The sequence below is a fragment of the Pristiophorus japonicus genome, chromosome 16, assembly GCF_044704955.1.
Source record: "Pristiophorus japonicus isolate sPriJap1 chromosome 16, sPriJap1.hap1, whole genome shotgun sequence".
In the NCBI taxonomy this organism is placed as follows: domain Eukaryota; kingdom Metazoa; phylum Chordata; class Chondrichthyes; family Pristiophoridae; genus Pristiophorus; species Pristiophorus japonicus.
The window spans coordinates 125,250,893-125,262,940 of record NC_091992.1 but is presented as its reverse complement, the minus strand read 5'-3'; the positions used below and the strand labels follow the sequence as shown (position 1 = coordinate 125,262,940).

Sequence of the window (12,048 nt, the reverse complement as noted above, 5' to 3'; positions counted from 1 at the left end):
TGATACCCGTCAAGCATAACAATTTCTGTCTGCCTAGGGAAAAATAGCTTATGAAGTGGGATTGTATTTGTTCAAGAATTTCATAAGAGCTTTCTGTAAAACGTTTGCAACTGTTGGTCAATCTGACAAGTTTGCTAAAATCAGTCGTCTCCATTTTTATTTTTCCAGATGGGACACCCATCAGTGAACTCACGTGGTCCTCCTCGCTTGCCGTGGTAGCAGTGTCCTTTTCCGGTCTCTTTACCTTCATCTTCCTCATGCTCGCCTGCCTCTGCTGTAAGAAAGGAGACATTGGGTTCAAGGTAAGAGTTGCAGAAGGAAATCGGATAGATTGATTGCTACTTTTGCGGTTCTCTGGTCAACGTCCATTGTACATTCAAGGAGAGCTGATAAAGATCGGTACATTCTGTGGCCCTGAAACCGATTTCCGTACACTCTGAAATGCTGTTCCTTTGGGCAAAGTGAGACTGTCTGCCAGAAGAATTTGATGATGGCTCTAACTGATAATTTTAATGTTCAATCTTGTCATGATGCGAATAACTGAGGAGTATTTGCAGGTACAGATATACTGAGCTCATTGGAGTTTAGAAGAATGAGAGGGATCTTATTGAAACATAGAAGATACTGAGGGGGCTCGACACAGCAGATGCAGAGAAGATGCTTCCAATCATGGGGGAATCTAGAACTAGAGGGCATAGTTCAAGAATAAGGAGTTGCCCATTTAGAACAGAGATGAGGAGGAATTTCTTCTCTCAGAGGATTGTAAATCTGTAGAATTCTCTGCCCCAGAGAGCTGTGGAGGCTGGATCATTGAATATATTTAAGACGGAGATGGACACATTTTTAAGCGATAAGGGAGTAAAGGGTTATATTGAATGGGTAGGGAAGTGGAGCTGAGTCCAAGATCAGATCAGCCATGATCTTATTAAATGGTGGAGCAGGCTCGAGGGGCCGTATGGTCCATTCCTGCTCCTGTTTCTTATGTTCGTGTCATTTTGAAGTGTAAACATCACGCAGACAAAAGGGAACAAACGCTGGATCTGTGCGGAAGTGCAAATTGTCTGCGAGCTTGCCTCAGAGTTCTGTCATTTAACGTACTGTCCCAGGTCGTACCTGGGTCAAGGCAGTGCTGCACTATTTCACCCATCATTGGGTCCAGTGTGAGATTTGCGTTACATTTTCAAAACAATTAAAATGTATCCGATCTAATTTAATATTTAATTAATTGGGAAAATGAAGACACATCTGATGGTTTCGAGATGATTTTCTATTTGTACCTTGTAATAATAGTTAATAGCATTAGACAGAGAACATGTTACAGGAAATAATGATTTTTCGTATTTAAACTACCTCAGATGAAATATTTGGTTTACAGATATGGAAAGTTTCTTGAATTCACTGCTGCATTTATATCCCTTTATTTATTTATTGACTGATTGATTGATTGATTGAGCTACTTTTTGACTGTTGTTGAAGCCACATGTCCAATTCCTGTGACATTCCTGGGAGCTCATCAGTATGGCTGCATTTTAACTGCCTTGCTTCCCCCTGCAAGAAAAACCTTCAGTACCACGTAGTTTAAATGTCAGAGTGACTATTTGCACTAGCTTTTTGTGTGTCCTTCTGCGCATGCGCGCATTGGACATAAGAACATAAGAACATAAGAATTAGGAACAGGAGTAGGCCATTTAGCCCCTCGAGCCTGCTCCGCCATTCAAAAAGATCATGGCTGATCTGGCCGTGGACTCAGCTCCATTTACCCGCCCGCTCCCCATAACCCTTAAGTCACTTATTGGTTAAAAATCTATTTAACTGTGATTTGAATACATTCAATGAGCTAGCCTCAACTGCTTCCTTGGGCAGAGAATTCCACAGATTCACAACCCTCTGGGAGAAGAAATTCCCTCTCAACTCGGTTTTAAATTGGCTCCCCCGTATTTTGAGGCTGTGCCCCCTAGTTCTAGTCTCCCCGACCAGTGGAAACAACCTCTCTGCCTCTATCTTGTCTATCCCTTTCATTATTTTAAATGTTTCTATAAGATCACTCCTCATCCTTCTGAACTCCAACAAGTATTAAGACCCAGTCTACTCAATCTATCATCATAAGGTAACCCCCTCATCTCCGGAATCAGCCTAGTGAATTGTCTCTGTACCCCCTTCAAGGCTAGTATATCCTTCCTTAAGTAAGGTGACCAAAACTTCACGCAGTACTCCAGGTGCAGCCTCACCAATACCCTGTACAGTTGTAGCAGGACCTCCCTGCTTTTGTACTCCATCCCTCTCGCAATGAAGGCCAACATTCCATTCGCCTTCCTGATTACCTGCTGCACCTGCAAACTAACTTTTTGGGATTCATGCAACCCAGGGGCTGGATGGCGCCAGACACGCTGGCGCGGCGCCTAAATTCTGCCAACGTCCGCCACGCGGCCGATGCCATCGAGTCGCTAAAAACAGCTCTGGGCCCTGACTCCGTTAGGTGCATCGAGGAGGCTCAAGCACGTGGGGAGGTCCGTCCGAACTGACCCCCGTCCGGACGGAATTCCTCATTGGCGCCAAACCCTGGAACCTCCCTCGGGGGCCGGCGCCTCACAACTTGAGCCGCCTCGGGGAAATCCTCTCCGTGCCCTTCAGTTCCGCGCGGAGGGGTTTCCTGTACGGGCTGCTCCTGCACATTCTCAACTTTGCCATCCTCGCCTGCCGTCCGGACACGCCATGGCGTACCATCCTGCCGTCCGGAGGAGGCGGGGGTCCCCGATGGAGGGCACTCTACGCAGGGGTCCTCCCACTATTCGTCGGGGACTTGGCCTGGAGGGTGGTGCACGGAGCAGTGCCGTGCAATAAATTTTTAAGCCGGTTCACGGACTCCCGGGCCGGCTGCAATTTCTGCAGTCTGGAGGAGTCCGTGTTCCATGTTTTTATTGAATGCACGAGGTTGCAGCCCCTGTTCCATTATATGAAGGGGCTGCTCCTGAAATTCTGGCTGCACTTCAGTCCCACTCTCCTGATCTTTGGGCACCCTGTGCGGAGGGGAGCGGGTAGGTCCGAAGGCCTCCTCGTAGGACTGCTCCTGGGCACGGCCAAGGGTGCCATCAGCCGGTCCAGGCAGCGGGCGGTCGAGGGGGTCGTTCAACCTGACTGCCTGCCTCTCTTCCGCTCTTACATCCGGTCCAGGGTGTCCTTGGAGATGGAGCACGCGGTGTCCACCGGTACGCTCGCGGCCTTCCGCGAGAGGTGGGCACCGGAGGGACTGGAGTGCATCATCACGCCCGGCAACCAAATTTTAATTTGATTTTACGTTTTAAAGTTTAATTTGTTTTAATTGCCGGTGCTTTTAGTGTCCCCCTTCCCTTTTATAGGGGGCACTTGGAAAAATGTGATTTTAGCGCCCAAAAAAAAAGAAGAAAAAAAAAGAAAAAAACAAAAAAAACAAAAGAAAAAAAGGGCCTTGTAAATGTCTGCTGTGTCATCCAGGGCGGGTGGCACGGTTTAATGTTTTTTTTATTTTACAGATAAACTCAAAAGAGTTTCATGCAACCCAGGTCCCTCTGCACCGCAGCATGTTGTAATTTCTCCCCATTCAAATAATATTCCCTTTTACTGTTTTTTTTTCCAAGGTGGATGACCTCTGCCCCCTTTTTGAGCACGGGCCCTCAATTTGGTCGCTAATGCGCAGTGCGACATATGAAGAAGTCGGAAGTGGGGCCAAACCAAGTCACTTGGAACTTGGGCTGGGCGGTTCTAATTACTCATTCCAGGGAAACTTCTGGGTGTGGCTTATCCTCCAAGGGGACCAATCAGCAATCCGGACATGTGACCGTGTGAGCTTATCAGAGACCATCAGAGCTTTTTGCCAATGCAAATAGCTGCGTCTGTTAAATGTGGCGTCTCTCTGTGGGGGGGGGGGGAACGTCAGTAATCCAGTTGTTCATTGGAAGTCAGATTATCGTACAGGTGGTTCGAGCCCTGCTCAGTTAATCCACCCCTGACTGCCGGGTGTTGAAGTCTTTTGGCCTGAATGAAGCATTTAACAGCCTGGAACTGGGCAGTCGCTGAACTGATGTTTGCAAGTTTTGTTTAGTGGATGTTACAGGATGGTAATTAAGTGCTGTGAGAAAGCTGCTAAGTGCAGTTAGTATTTCAGTAGTTCGGCACACCTGTTTGTTGTCGAGAGCAGCAATTGCCATCATCTGTCGTACATAATGGTTCCTATTTTGTTTTCGTTCTGTTAGGTAGGTTTTGAGATTACAGGTACACAGGATCCTCCCAGTCACTACATTAGTAACTGAGGAATAGGAAGACTGTGCTGAGCTAGCTGCTGCCGGCTGGAACAGTGCTTGGGCTGTGACCATTGAATTCGCTGTGCGTGTGGGCCGCATCGGATTCAGCTGTGATGCCACCCAGCAGCTGAAACTGTCGAGGTTCAACTTCGGATAATGGCGACTTGCGCGGAGGCAGCAGAGGCTGATGGGTGTCTGAGGGTTTGCCAGTCAGCAGGGAGGTCACTGCCTTCAGAAAATGGGGGGGTGAGGGGGGGACTGTAAGAATTGAGCCCACACCAGGAAATATCGAGTAGAGAAATGCCAGGACCGGGTACAATATCACTGACTGTGAGCGAGACATTGGCTCGAGAGACAGGAGACTGTTCCGCCATTCTGTTACAACATGGCTGATCTGTACCTTGATTGCAATTTACCCGCCAGAGACATGAACCCATGCAATCCTTCTCCAAATTTCCATTCCTATCTTAACACATCCAGGGGCTGAAACTACACCCATTTTTTCAATGCCCATTACCGCCTCTTACCATAGTAAGGCCTTACCAACCCAGGGGGCAGGCACAAGGGGGCGACCCATCCACAATTGCCCCCATGCCAGGGGCAGCGGGAACGGGACTCCGCCGCGCCCCGACTTTGAGCTCCGCCCGGTATTCCGACCCCTTGCCGGCCACGCGCCGACCCCCTTTCCGCCCCCGCGGGTGAAATTGCACCACGGGAGTGCAGCCGCCGCCGGTCGGTGTCCCCGACAGCTTCGCGCGGTGGAAGCCGCCAGTGGTTGGGCGCCATGTCCGCCCTTAAAGGGGAGGGCGCACCGCCGTGGCCGCCATTTGATTTTAATTGTCGGCTGACTCTGCGGCCGGTCCGACAATGGCGGCTGTGAGTTCGGCCGGGCCGCCAACAGGCAGCTCGGCGGCTTGGCACCCTGTCTTGGATGCCGGGCTGTTGGCCTGGCCGAACCTTTCCCTGGTGGCCCAGTGGGCGCCACAGAGACCTCACTAGGTATCACAGCGTCCCTCGCCCGCGATAATAAATTGAATTATCCGCCCGAAATGGGGCGAGGGCAATTTCCCCCCCCCCCCCCTAAACTTGAAACAAATGTTAGTCTCACTGGGTGAATGTGGAGATTGAATTTGTGCAAAGTGCTGACTCGGGCACAGTTCGGCACCCTGTCTTGGATGCCAGGCCGCTGGCCCGGCCAAACCATCCCTGATGGCCCAGTGGGCACCACGGAGACCTCACTGGGCCTCAGCCGCGATAATAAACCAAATTATCCACCCAATATTGTGTACAGTTTTGGTCTCCTAATCTGAGGAAGGACATTCTTGCTCTTGAGGGAGTGCAGCGAAGGTTCACCAGGCTGATCCCAGGATGGCAGGACTGACATATGAAGAAAGACTGGATCGACTAGGCTCATATTCACTGGCATTTAGAAGAATGAGAGGGGATCTCATAGAAAATATAAAATTCTGACAGGGATTGGACAGGTTAGATGCAGGAAGAATGTTCCCAATGTTGGGGAAGTCCAGAACCAGGGGTCACAGTCTAAAGATAAGGGTAAGCCATTTAGGACCGAGATGAGGAGAAACTTCTTCACTCAGAGAATTGTGAACCTGTAGAATTCTCTACCGCAGAAAGTTGTTGAGACCAGTTCGTTAGATATATTCAAAAGGGAGTTAGATGTGACCCTTACGGCTGAAGGGATCAAGGGGTAAGGAGAGAAACCAGGAGTGGGGTACTGAAGTTGCATGATCAGCCATGATCATATTGAATGGTGGTGCAGGCTCGAAGGGCCTAATGGCCTACTCCTGCACCTATTTTCTCTGTTTCTATGAAACGGGGCGGAGATTCCATTTCCCCCGCAACCCCCCCCTAAACCTGAAACAAATGTCAGTCTCACTGGGTGAACGTGGAGGTTGAATTTGTGCAAAGCGCTGACTCGGGCACAACTTTGCCACAGGAGCTAGTTGGGCAGCTCGGGGTTGAGACAGCCTCGAGCTGTGAGCAGGCAAAGGCCAGCGTGTTGCAATCCAGCCAGTTCTCCAGGGACACCACCACACACGCAACACTGCAGTGAAATCATCGCTTGTGAAATCTGCTTGCGCTTTGACTGTATAATTAGATGTTTTCGAGATTTAGCTTCATAAATCTCTTCCCAGTAATTATTATTTTGTGTCTGATCCGCAAGTTTTCAGTGCCTTGCGTTTAAAAATGCCTTCACGGAGGCCCATTAGCATCTGAGTTTACAGCATTGTAGCAGACTCTCGAGACCCATCATTTGAAGCTAACGCGCGTGTAAGAATTATTAGCATTACCTTGCATCTCAATTTGGAGGAAGGTTTGGATAAATAGTCTTGCGTTATTAATACAGGAAAGTGTTGGAATTCAAAGCTAAGCATGTGCACGGGATGGGGGGAAAAGGCCCATTTTTATTTGCTTCTCTAGTCACACAGTAGCTGCAAACCTCCATTCTAAACCTTCAGGAGTGAGGAAAGAATTATAGAATAGAATAGAATAGAATCATAGAACGGTTACAGTATGGAAAGCAGCCATTCGGCCCGTCGAGCCCGTGCTGACTCTCAGCTAGCCCTGCCTTTTCCCCATAGCCTGCAATTTCTTTTCTTCAGATGCTTATCCAACTCCCTTTTGAAAGATAAAATTGAGTCTGCCTCCACCACCCTTTCCGGCAGTGCATTCCAGATCTTAACCAGTGGTGGCCATATCCGGCCCTCCAAGTCATTGTATCCGGCCCGCTGGACTGGACAGAAATAGAACGCGAGCCGGAGCTCGGGCTGCACAATCGTCTATCCACTTTCACTTCACATGGGTCACAGACAGACCCAAACTGCAGACAAGCAAAGAAACATAATAATACTTCATTCAAATTAATAATTCGCAAAAGCGATTCTCCCTGGCCCGATCTTAAAAGGATCCATTCCGTGATTCTGGGTCCCAATGGCGGACGTCCATACCCAGAATGCACTATGTACTTGAATATGCTCTATCGATTTCAGAGTGGAATCATGGCTGCTCATCTCCAGAAATATTTTACCGAAGCTGGGGGAGTGGGCCTGCGCAGGACCGCACAATTGGTGGAACATTGATGGGCGGCCCTTAACAACTCACCAAAACTTGTGAAGTGGCCCTCCAGCCCAAATAATTGCCCAACCCCCATCTTAACCACTCGCTGCGTAAAAAGGTTTTTTTCTTTCATCACCTTTGGTTCTTTTGCCAATCACCTTAAATCTGTGTCCTCTGGTTCTCGACCCCTCTGCCAATGGGAACAGTTTCTCTCTATCAGAGTGTCCGCCTTGTTACGTAGTTTTTAAGTATGGGAGATGCTTTACAAATAATCGACAGACATCCCCATAAAACCCTGGCTGAGGCAGTCACAATAATAATTCCAGTTCTGCTAATATCCTAAAAAGGGGGACCTCTAGGTAGAGCGTTTCCTGATATTTGTTTGAAATTCACATGGTGCTATGATTTTGGTACTTTTTACTTAATGCTCCGAAATAATCAGTTTGCAGAAAGAACACACACAGACGAGTTGCATTTCTCCCCCCAAGAAGTCAGTATTTTGATGGGCTGCTCCCGAAAGAGAAATGATAAACTGCAGGGGTCCTGCAGTTTAAATTGGCGTACTGTTTTTACATACAGTTACTGCACTCATTTCGACACCTCTCAAACATCACCACAATTATGTTCCATCATCAGCTGCCTGTTGGGGAAGAAAATAACCAACCCTTCATCCAAATATCCACACGGCCTACTCACCCATGGCCCCTTGAAAAACACATCCAGGGCAAGGTCCAATCAGAGAACTAGTCCACTGCATCGTACAGCACCAAAGGATCGTGCCTGGGCTGGATCCCACTCCCTTGCTCTTTCCCCATAGCCCCTGCAATTCTTTGTGCTTCAAGGATTTATCCAATTGCCTTTTGATGGTGGAGATTGAATGTTCCTCAACGCTGCTCTGATGATAGAGGGATTTAAATTGCTTGGATGTCACGACATATTTTAATCCACTTTACTGAAAACAGTTCATTTAACTTGCTGCGAGTTTCCACTTGATGGAATTTTACTGCATTTCCAGCACTTACTAGCAGTTGAACCCAAGGGCTGAGAATGAGAATCGTGGTGACGAGACAGTTTAGTAGCAGCATCTCGTACAAGCTCTTCATTTCACGAGTGGGAAGATATTTTAAGACTGATTGGCCAAATGAGCAGGCATGGAATAATGTTTCTCAAAAAGGGATGTTCCACACTTTTTACAACAGTGTGTAGGTTTGTGCAGGTTACAACGGAGAACAGCAGCTATGGCAGGCAGCGTTCGGTGTCTCGTGAGACTTGTTCAGCCTGTAATTCAAGGACAGATCTACAGTGGAACAAAGATAACAAGCATTTTACAATTTGCTTTCCGGAGCTGATACGTTTGTTCAACAATTCACTGTCGGGATGTGGGCGTCGCTGGCAAGGCCGGCATTTATTGCCCATTTCTCTTTGCCCTCGAGAAGGTGGTGGTGAGCCGCCTTCTTGAACCGCTGCAGTCCGTGTGGCGAAGGTTCTCCCAGTGCCGTTGGGGAGGGAGTTCCAGGATTTTGGCCCAGCGGCGATGAAGGAACGGCCGATATATTTCCAAGACGGGATGGTGTGTGCGAGACTTGGAGGGAAACTTGGAGGTGATGGTGTTTCCATTGCACCCGCTGCCCTTGTCCTTCTGGGTGGCGGAGATCACGGGTTTGGGAGGTGCTGTCCAAGATGTATCAACGAATCCTAATTTACAGCATTAGTAGTGCCCTGGGCGCCTCTCTTTGCTCTAATGTTGCATGGATCTGGCCTAATATGCACGAACCAACTCTTTCGGTGTTGAAAGGGGAAGCTGGAAATCTGAAATAAAAACCGAACATACTGGAATTGTCCAGCAGATCCAACAATATCTGAGTGAAAGGTAGGCTAACTTAATTGAATATAATCCTTCATGAGAACTGGTGTTGAAACATTAACCAATCTTCCTCTCTCGGATGCTAATCAACCTATTGTGTGTCTCTAACTTTTCCTGTCAACGTTGAGCTCGTCAGCGCTCCAGTGCAAAACAGTCACCCATCTGCATCAATCTTCATCGACTCTTCATCGTGGCCTCAGCTTCATCAGATTTCTGTTGTTGTAACAAGAGACAGATGCATTCATGCGTCTGAGACTAGAAATTACAGTCCACTGGGGCGGGAGTCGGATCCTTTACAAACTTCTGTCAGTTTTCTGTGCAGATTTATCGAGCGGATAATATTTTCTTTTTGGTGGGGCGGGGGGTTGTTTCAACTATTTCTGTGGATTTACTGTGTCACCCTGTACAGGCAAGATGGTGTCTGTCATATTAATAAAGCACTTTTGAACAAATCATAGCTTTAGTGTCAGCCGTGGCTCAGTGGGTAGCACTCTCGAGTCAGAAGGTTGTGGGTTCAAGGTCCCACTCCAGGAACTTGAGCACAAAAAATCCAGGCTGACACCCCAGTGCAGTGCTGAGGGAGCGCTGCACTGTCGGAGGTGCCGTCTTTCGGATGAGACATTAAACCGAGGCCCCGTCTGCCCTCTCAGGTGGACGGAAAAGATCCCAGGGCACTATTTCAAAGAGGAGCAGGGGAGTTATCCCCGGTGTCCTGGCCAATGTTTATCCCTCAATCAACATAACAAAAAAAACAGATGATCTGGTCATTATCACATTGCTGTTTGTGGGAGCTTGCTGTGCGCAAATTGGTTGCTGCCTTTCCTACATTACAACAGTGACTACACTCCAAAAGTACTTCATTGGCTGTAAAACAACTTGAGGCATCTGGCGGTCGTGAAAGGCGCTATACCAATGCAAATCTTTCTTCTTTCTCTACACTTGGTCCTGTTAATTGAGGGCTTGCTCTAAATGGAAGAGGGTAACAGCACTGGGTTATCAATGGACAAACCAACGGACTAAGTAAATGATAAGGCCAGCGAAGAAGGTTGAGAATTACATCAATTATGGCTGTTTCTTTTGAGAGCACACGACTTACGGTCAAAAGCTGGAAAGTAATGCTCTGTATTCCTTCTCTCTGTCAGGGCGAGGGCAAAGGGTTCTTAGCAAAATGCTTGCTGGAAAACAAAGCTGAGTTGAGTAGGTGTTGACGTCCAAGAATTGTGAGGAAATGGGGATAAAGAGGCAACAACATTTTCTTTTTCAAAAGACCAACAAAACTAAGATGCAAAGAAGCATAAATGAAGGACTTGCATTTCTATAGCGCCTTTCACGACCTCAGGATGTCCCAAAGCGCTTTACAGCCAGTGAAGTACTTTTTTGAAGTGCAGTCACTGTTGTAATGTGGGAAACGTGGCAGCTAATTTGCGCACAGCAAGATCCCACAAACAGCAATGTGATAATGACCAGATAATTGTTTTTTTTGTCATGTTGATTGAGGGATAAATATTGGCCAAGGACACCAGGGATAACTCCCCTGCTCAAAATAGTGCAATGGGATCTTTTACATCCACCTGAGAGAGCAGACGGGGCCTCGGTTAAACGTCTCATCCGAAAGACAGCACCTCCGACAGTGCAGCACTCCCTCAGCACTGCACTGGAGTGTCAGCTTAGATTTTTTGCTCAAGTCCCTGGAGTGGGACCTGAACCCACAACGTTCTGACTCAGAGGGGAGAGTGTTGCCCACTGAGTCACATTTGACACCCATAATGAAGTGGAAAGTGGAAGGTTACAGAACTAAAAAGTAGGAGGAAAAACTTAGAATTTCAACAAATTTTAAGGCAATTTAAATCTTACTAATGAAGTTACTGCTATAGGGTTCTGTCACCAAACCCCTTTCTAGAAATGGTGCACATTTTTCATAACCCATCTTGGTGCCTGATTTATAGGTTGGGGACTCTTATAGTGTTAGGTGTGTAATATACCTATGAATGACTCCACGAGGCAGTGTGTTGTACTCAAACTGTCGTGACCTTAGTCCTTTACTCGTAACTCCTTTTATACAGCCCCTGCCACCAGAGCAGGAAACCCCGGGCTCCACCAGTTGCACCCTTTAGTATATACACAGTGTAAACCTTATTGATAGTACATCAGTTAAGCAAGTCTCCATCTTATGCAACTATACAGTGACTACACAGAGAGTATATCTATAGTCTGCATATATAACAGATAGGACATAAGAAATAGGAGCAGGAGTAGGCCATTTGGCCCTTCAATCCTGCTCCGTCATTCAATAAGATCATGGCTGATCTGATCATGGACTTAGCTCCACTTCCCTGCCCACTCCCCATAACGCTTCACTCCCTTATTGCTCAAAAATCTGTCTATCTCCGCCTTAAATATATTCAATGACCCAGCCTCCACAGCTCTTTGGGGCAGGGAATTCCATAGATTTACAACCCTCTGAGAGAAGAAATTCCTCCTCATCTCAATTATTCTGAGACTATGTCCCCTAGTTTTAGGTTCCCCAATGAGTGGAAACATCCTCTCTGCATCCACCTTGTCGAGCCCCCTCATTATCTTATTTTTTCGATACGATCACCTCTCGTTCTTCTGAACTCCAATGTGTATAGGCTCAACCTACTCAACCTGATAGCTGATATGTATTTGCGTTGGTCATTCATGTTTTTCTGTCCCTATCTAGAAATACTGTCTGTCCCCGTATAGAAATATTGCCAAGGAACTTTTCCTCGCTCTGTTATTGCAACAGTTTTAAATATTCTCATGCAGACAAGCTTACTGTATATTTGCCAACAAGGTTATTGGTTCCCA

At 47.4% G+C, this 12,048-nt stretch overlaps 1 protein-coding gene across 3 annotated transcripts in view; it reads left to right on the top strand.

Annotated features, from left to right (window-relative positions):
* The window catches only part of aatkb (apoptosis-associated tyrosine kinase b), a 497,277-nt gene that overhangs the window by 351,907 nt on the left and 133,322 nt on the right, over positions 1-12,048 (top strand). For all 3 annotated transcript variants that reach the window (XM_070857818.1, XM_070857819.1, XM_070857817.1), the window contains one exon: positions 169-302. In XM_070857818.1, the coding sequence (XP_070713919.1) occupies positions 169-302 (134 nt within the window). The remainder of the gene's footprint in view (positions 1-168; positions 303-12,048) is intronic.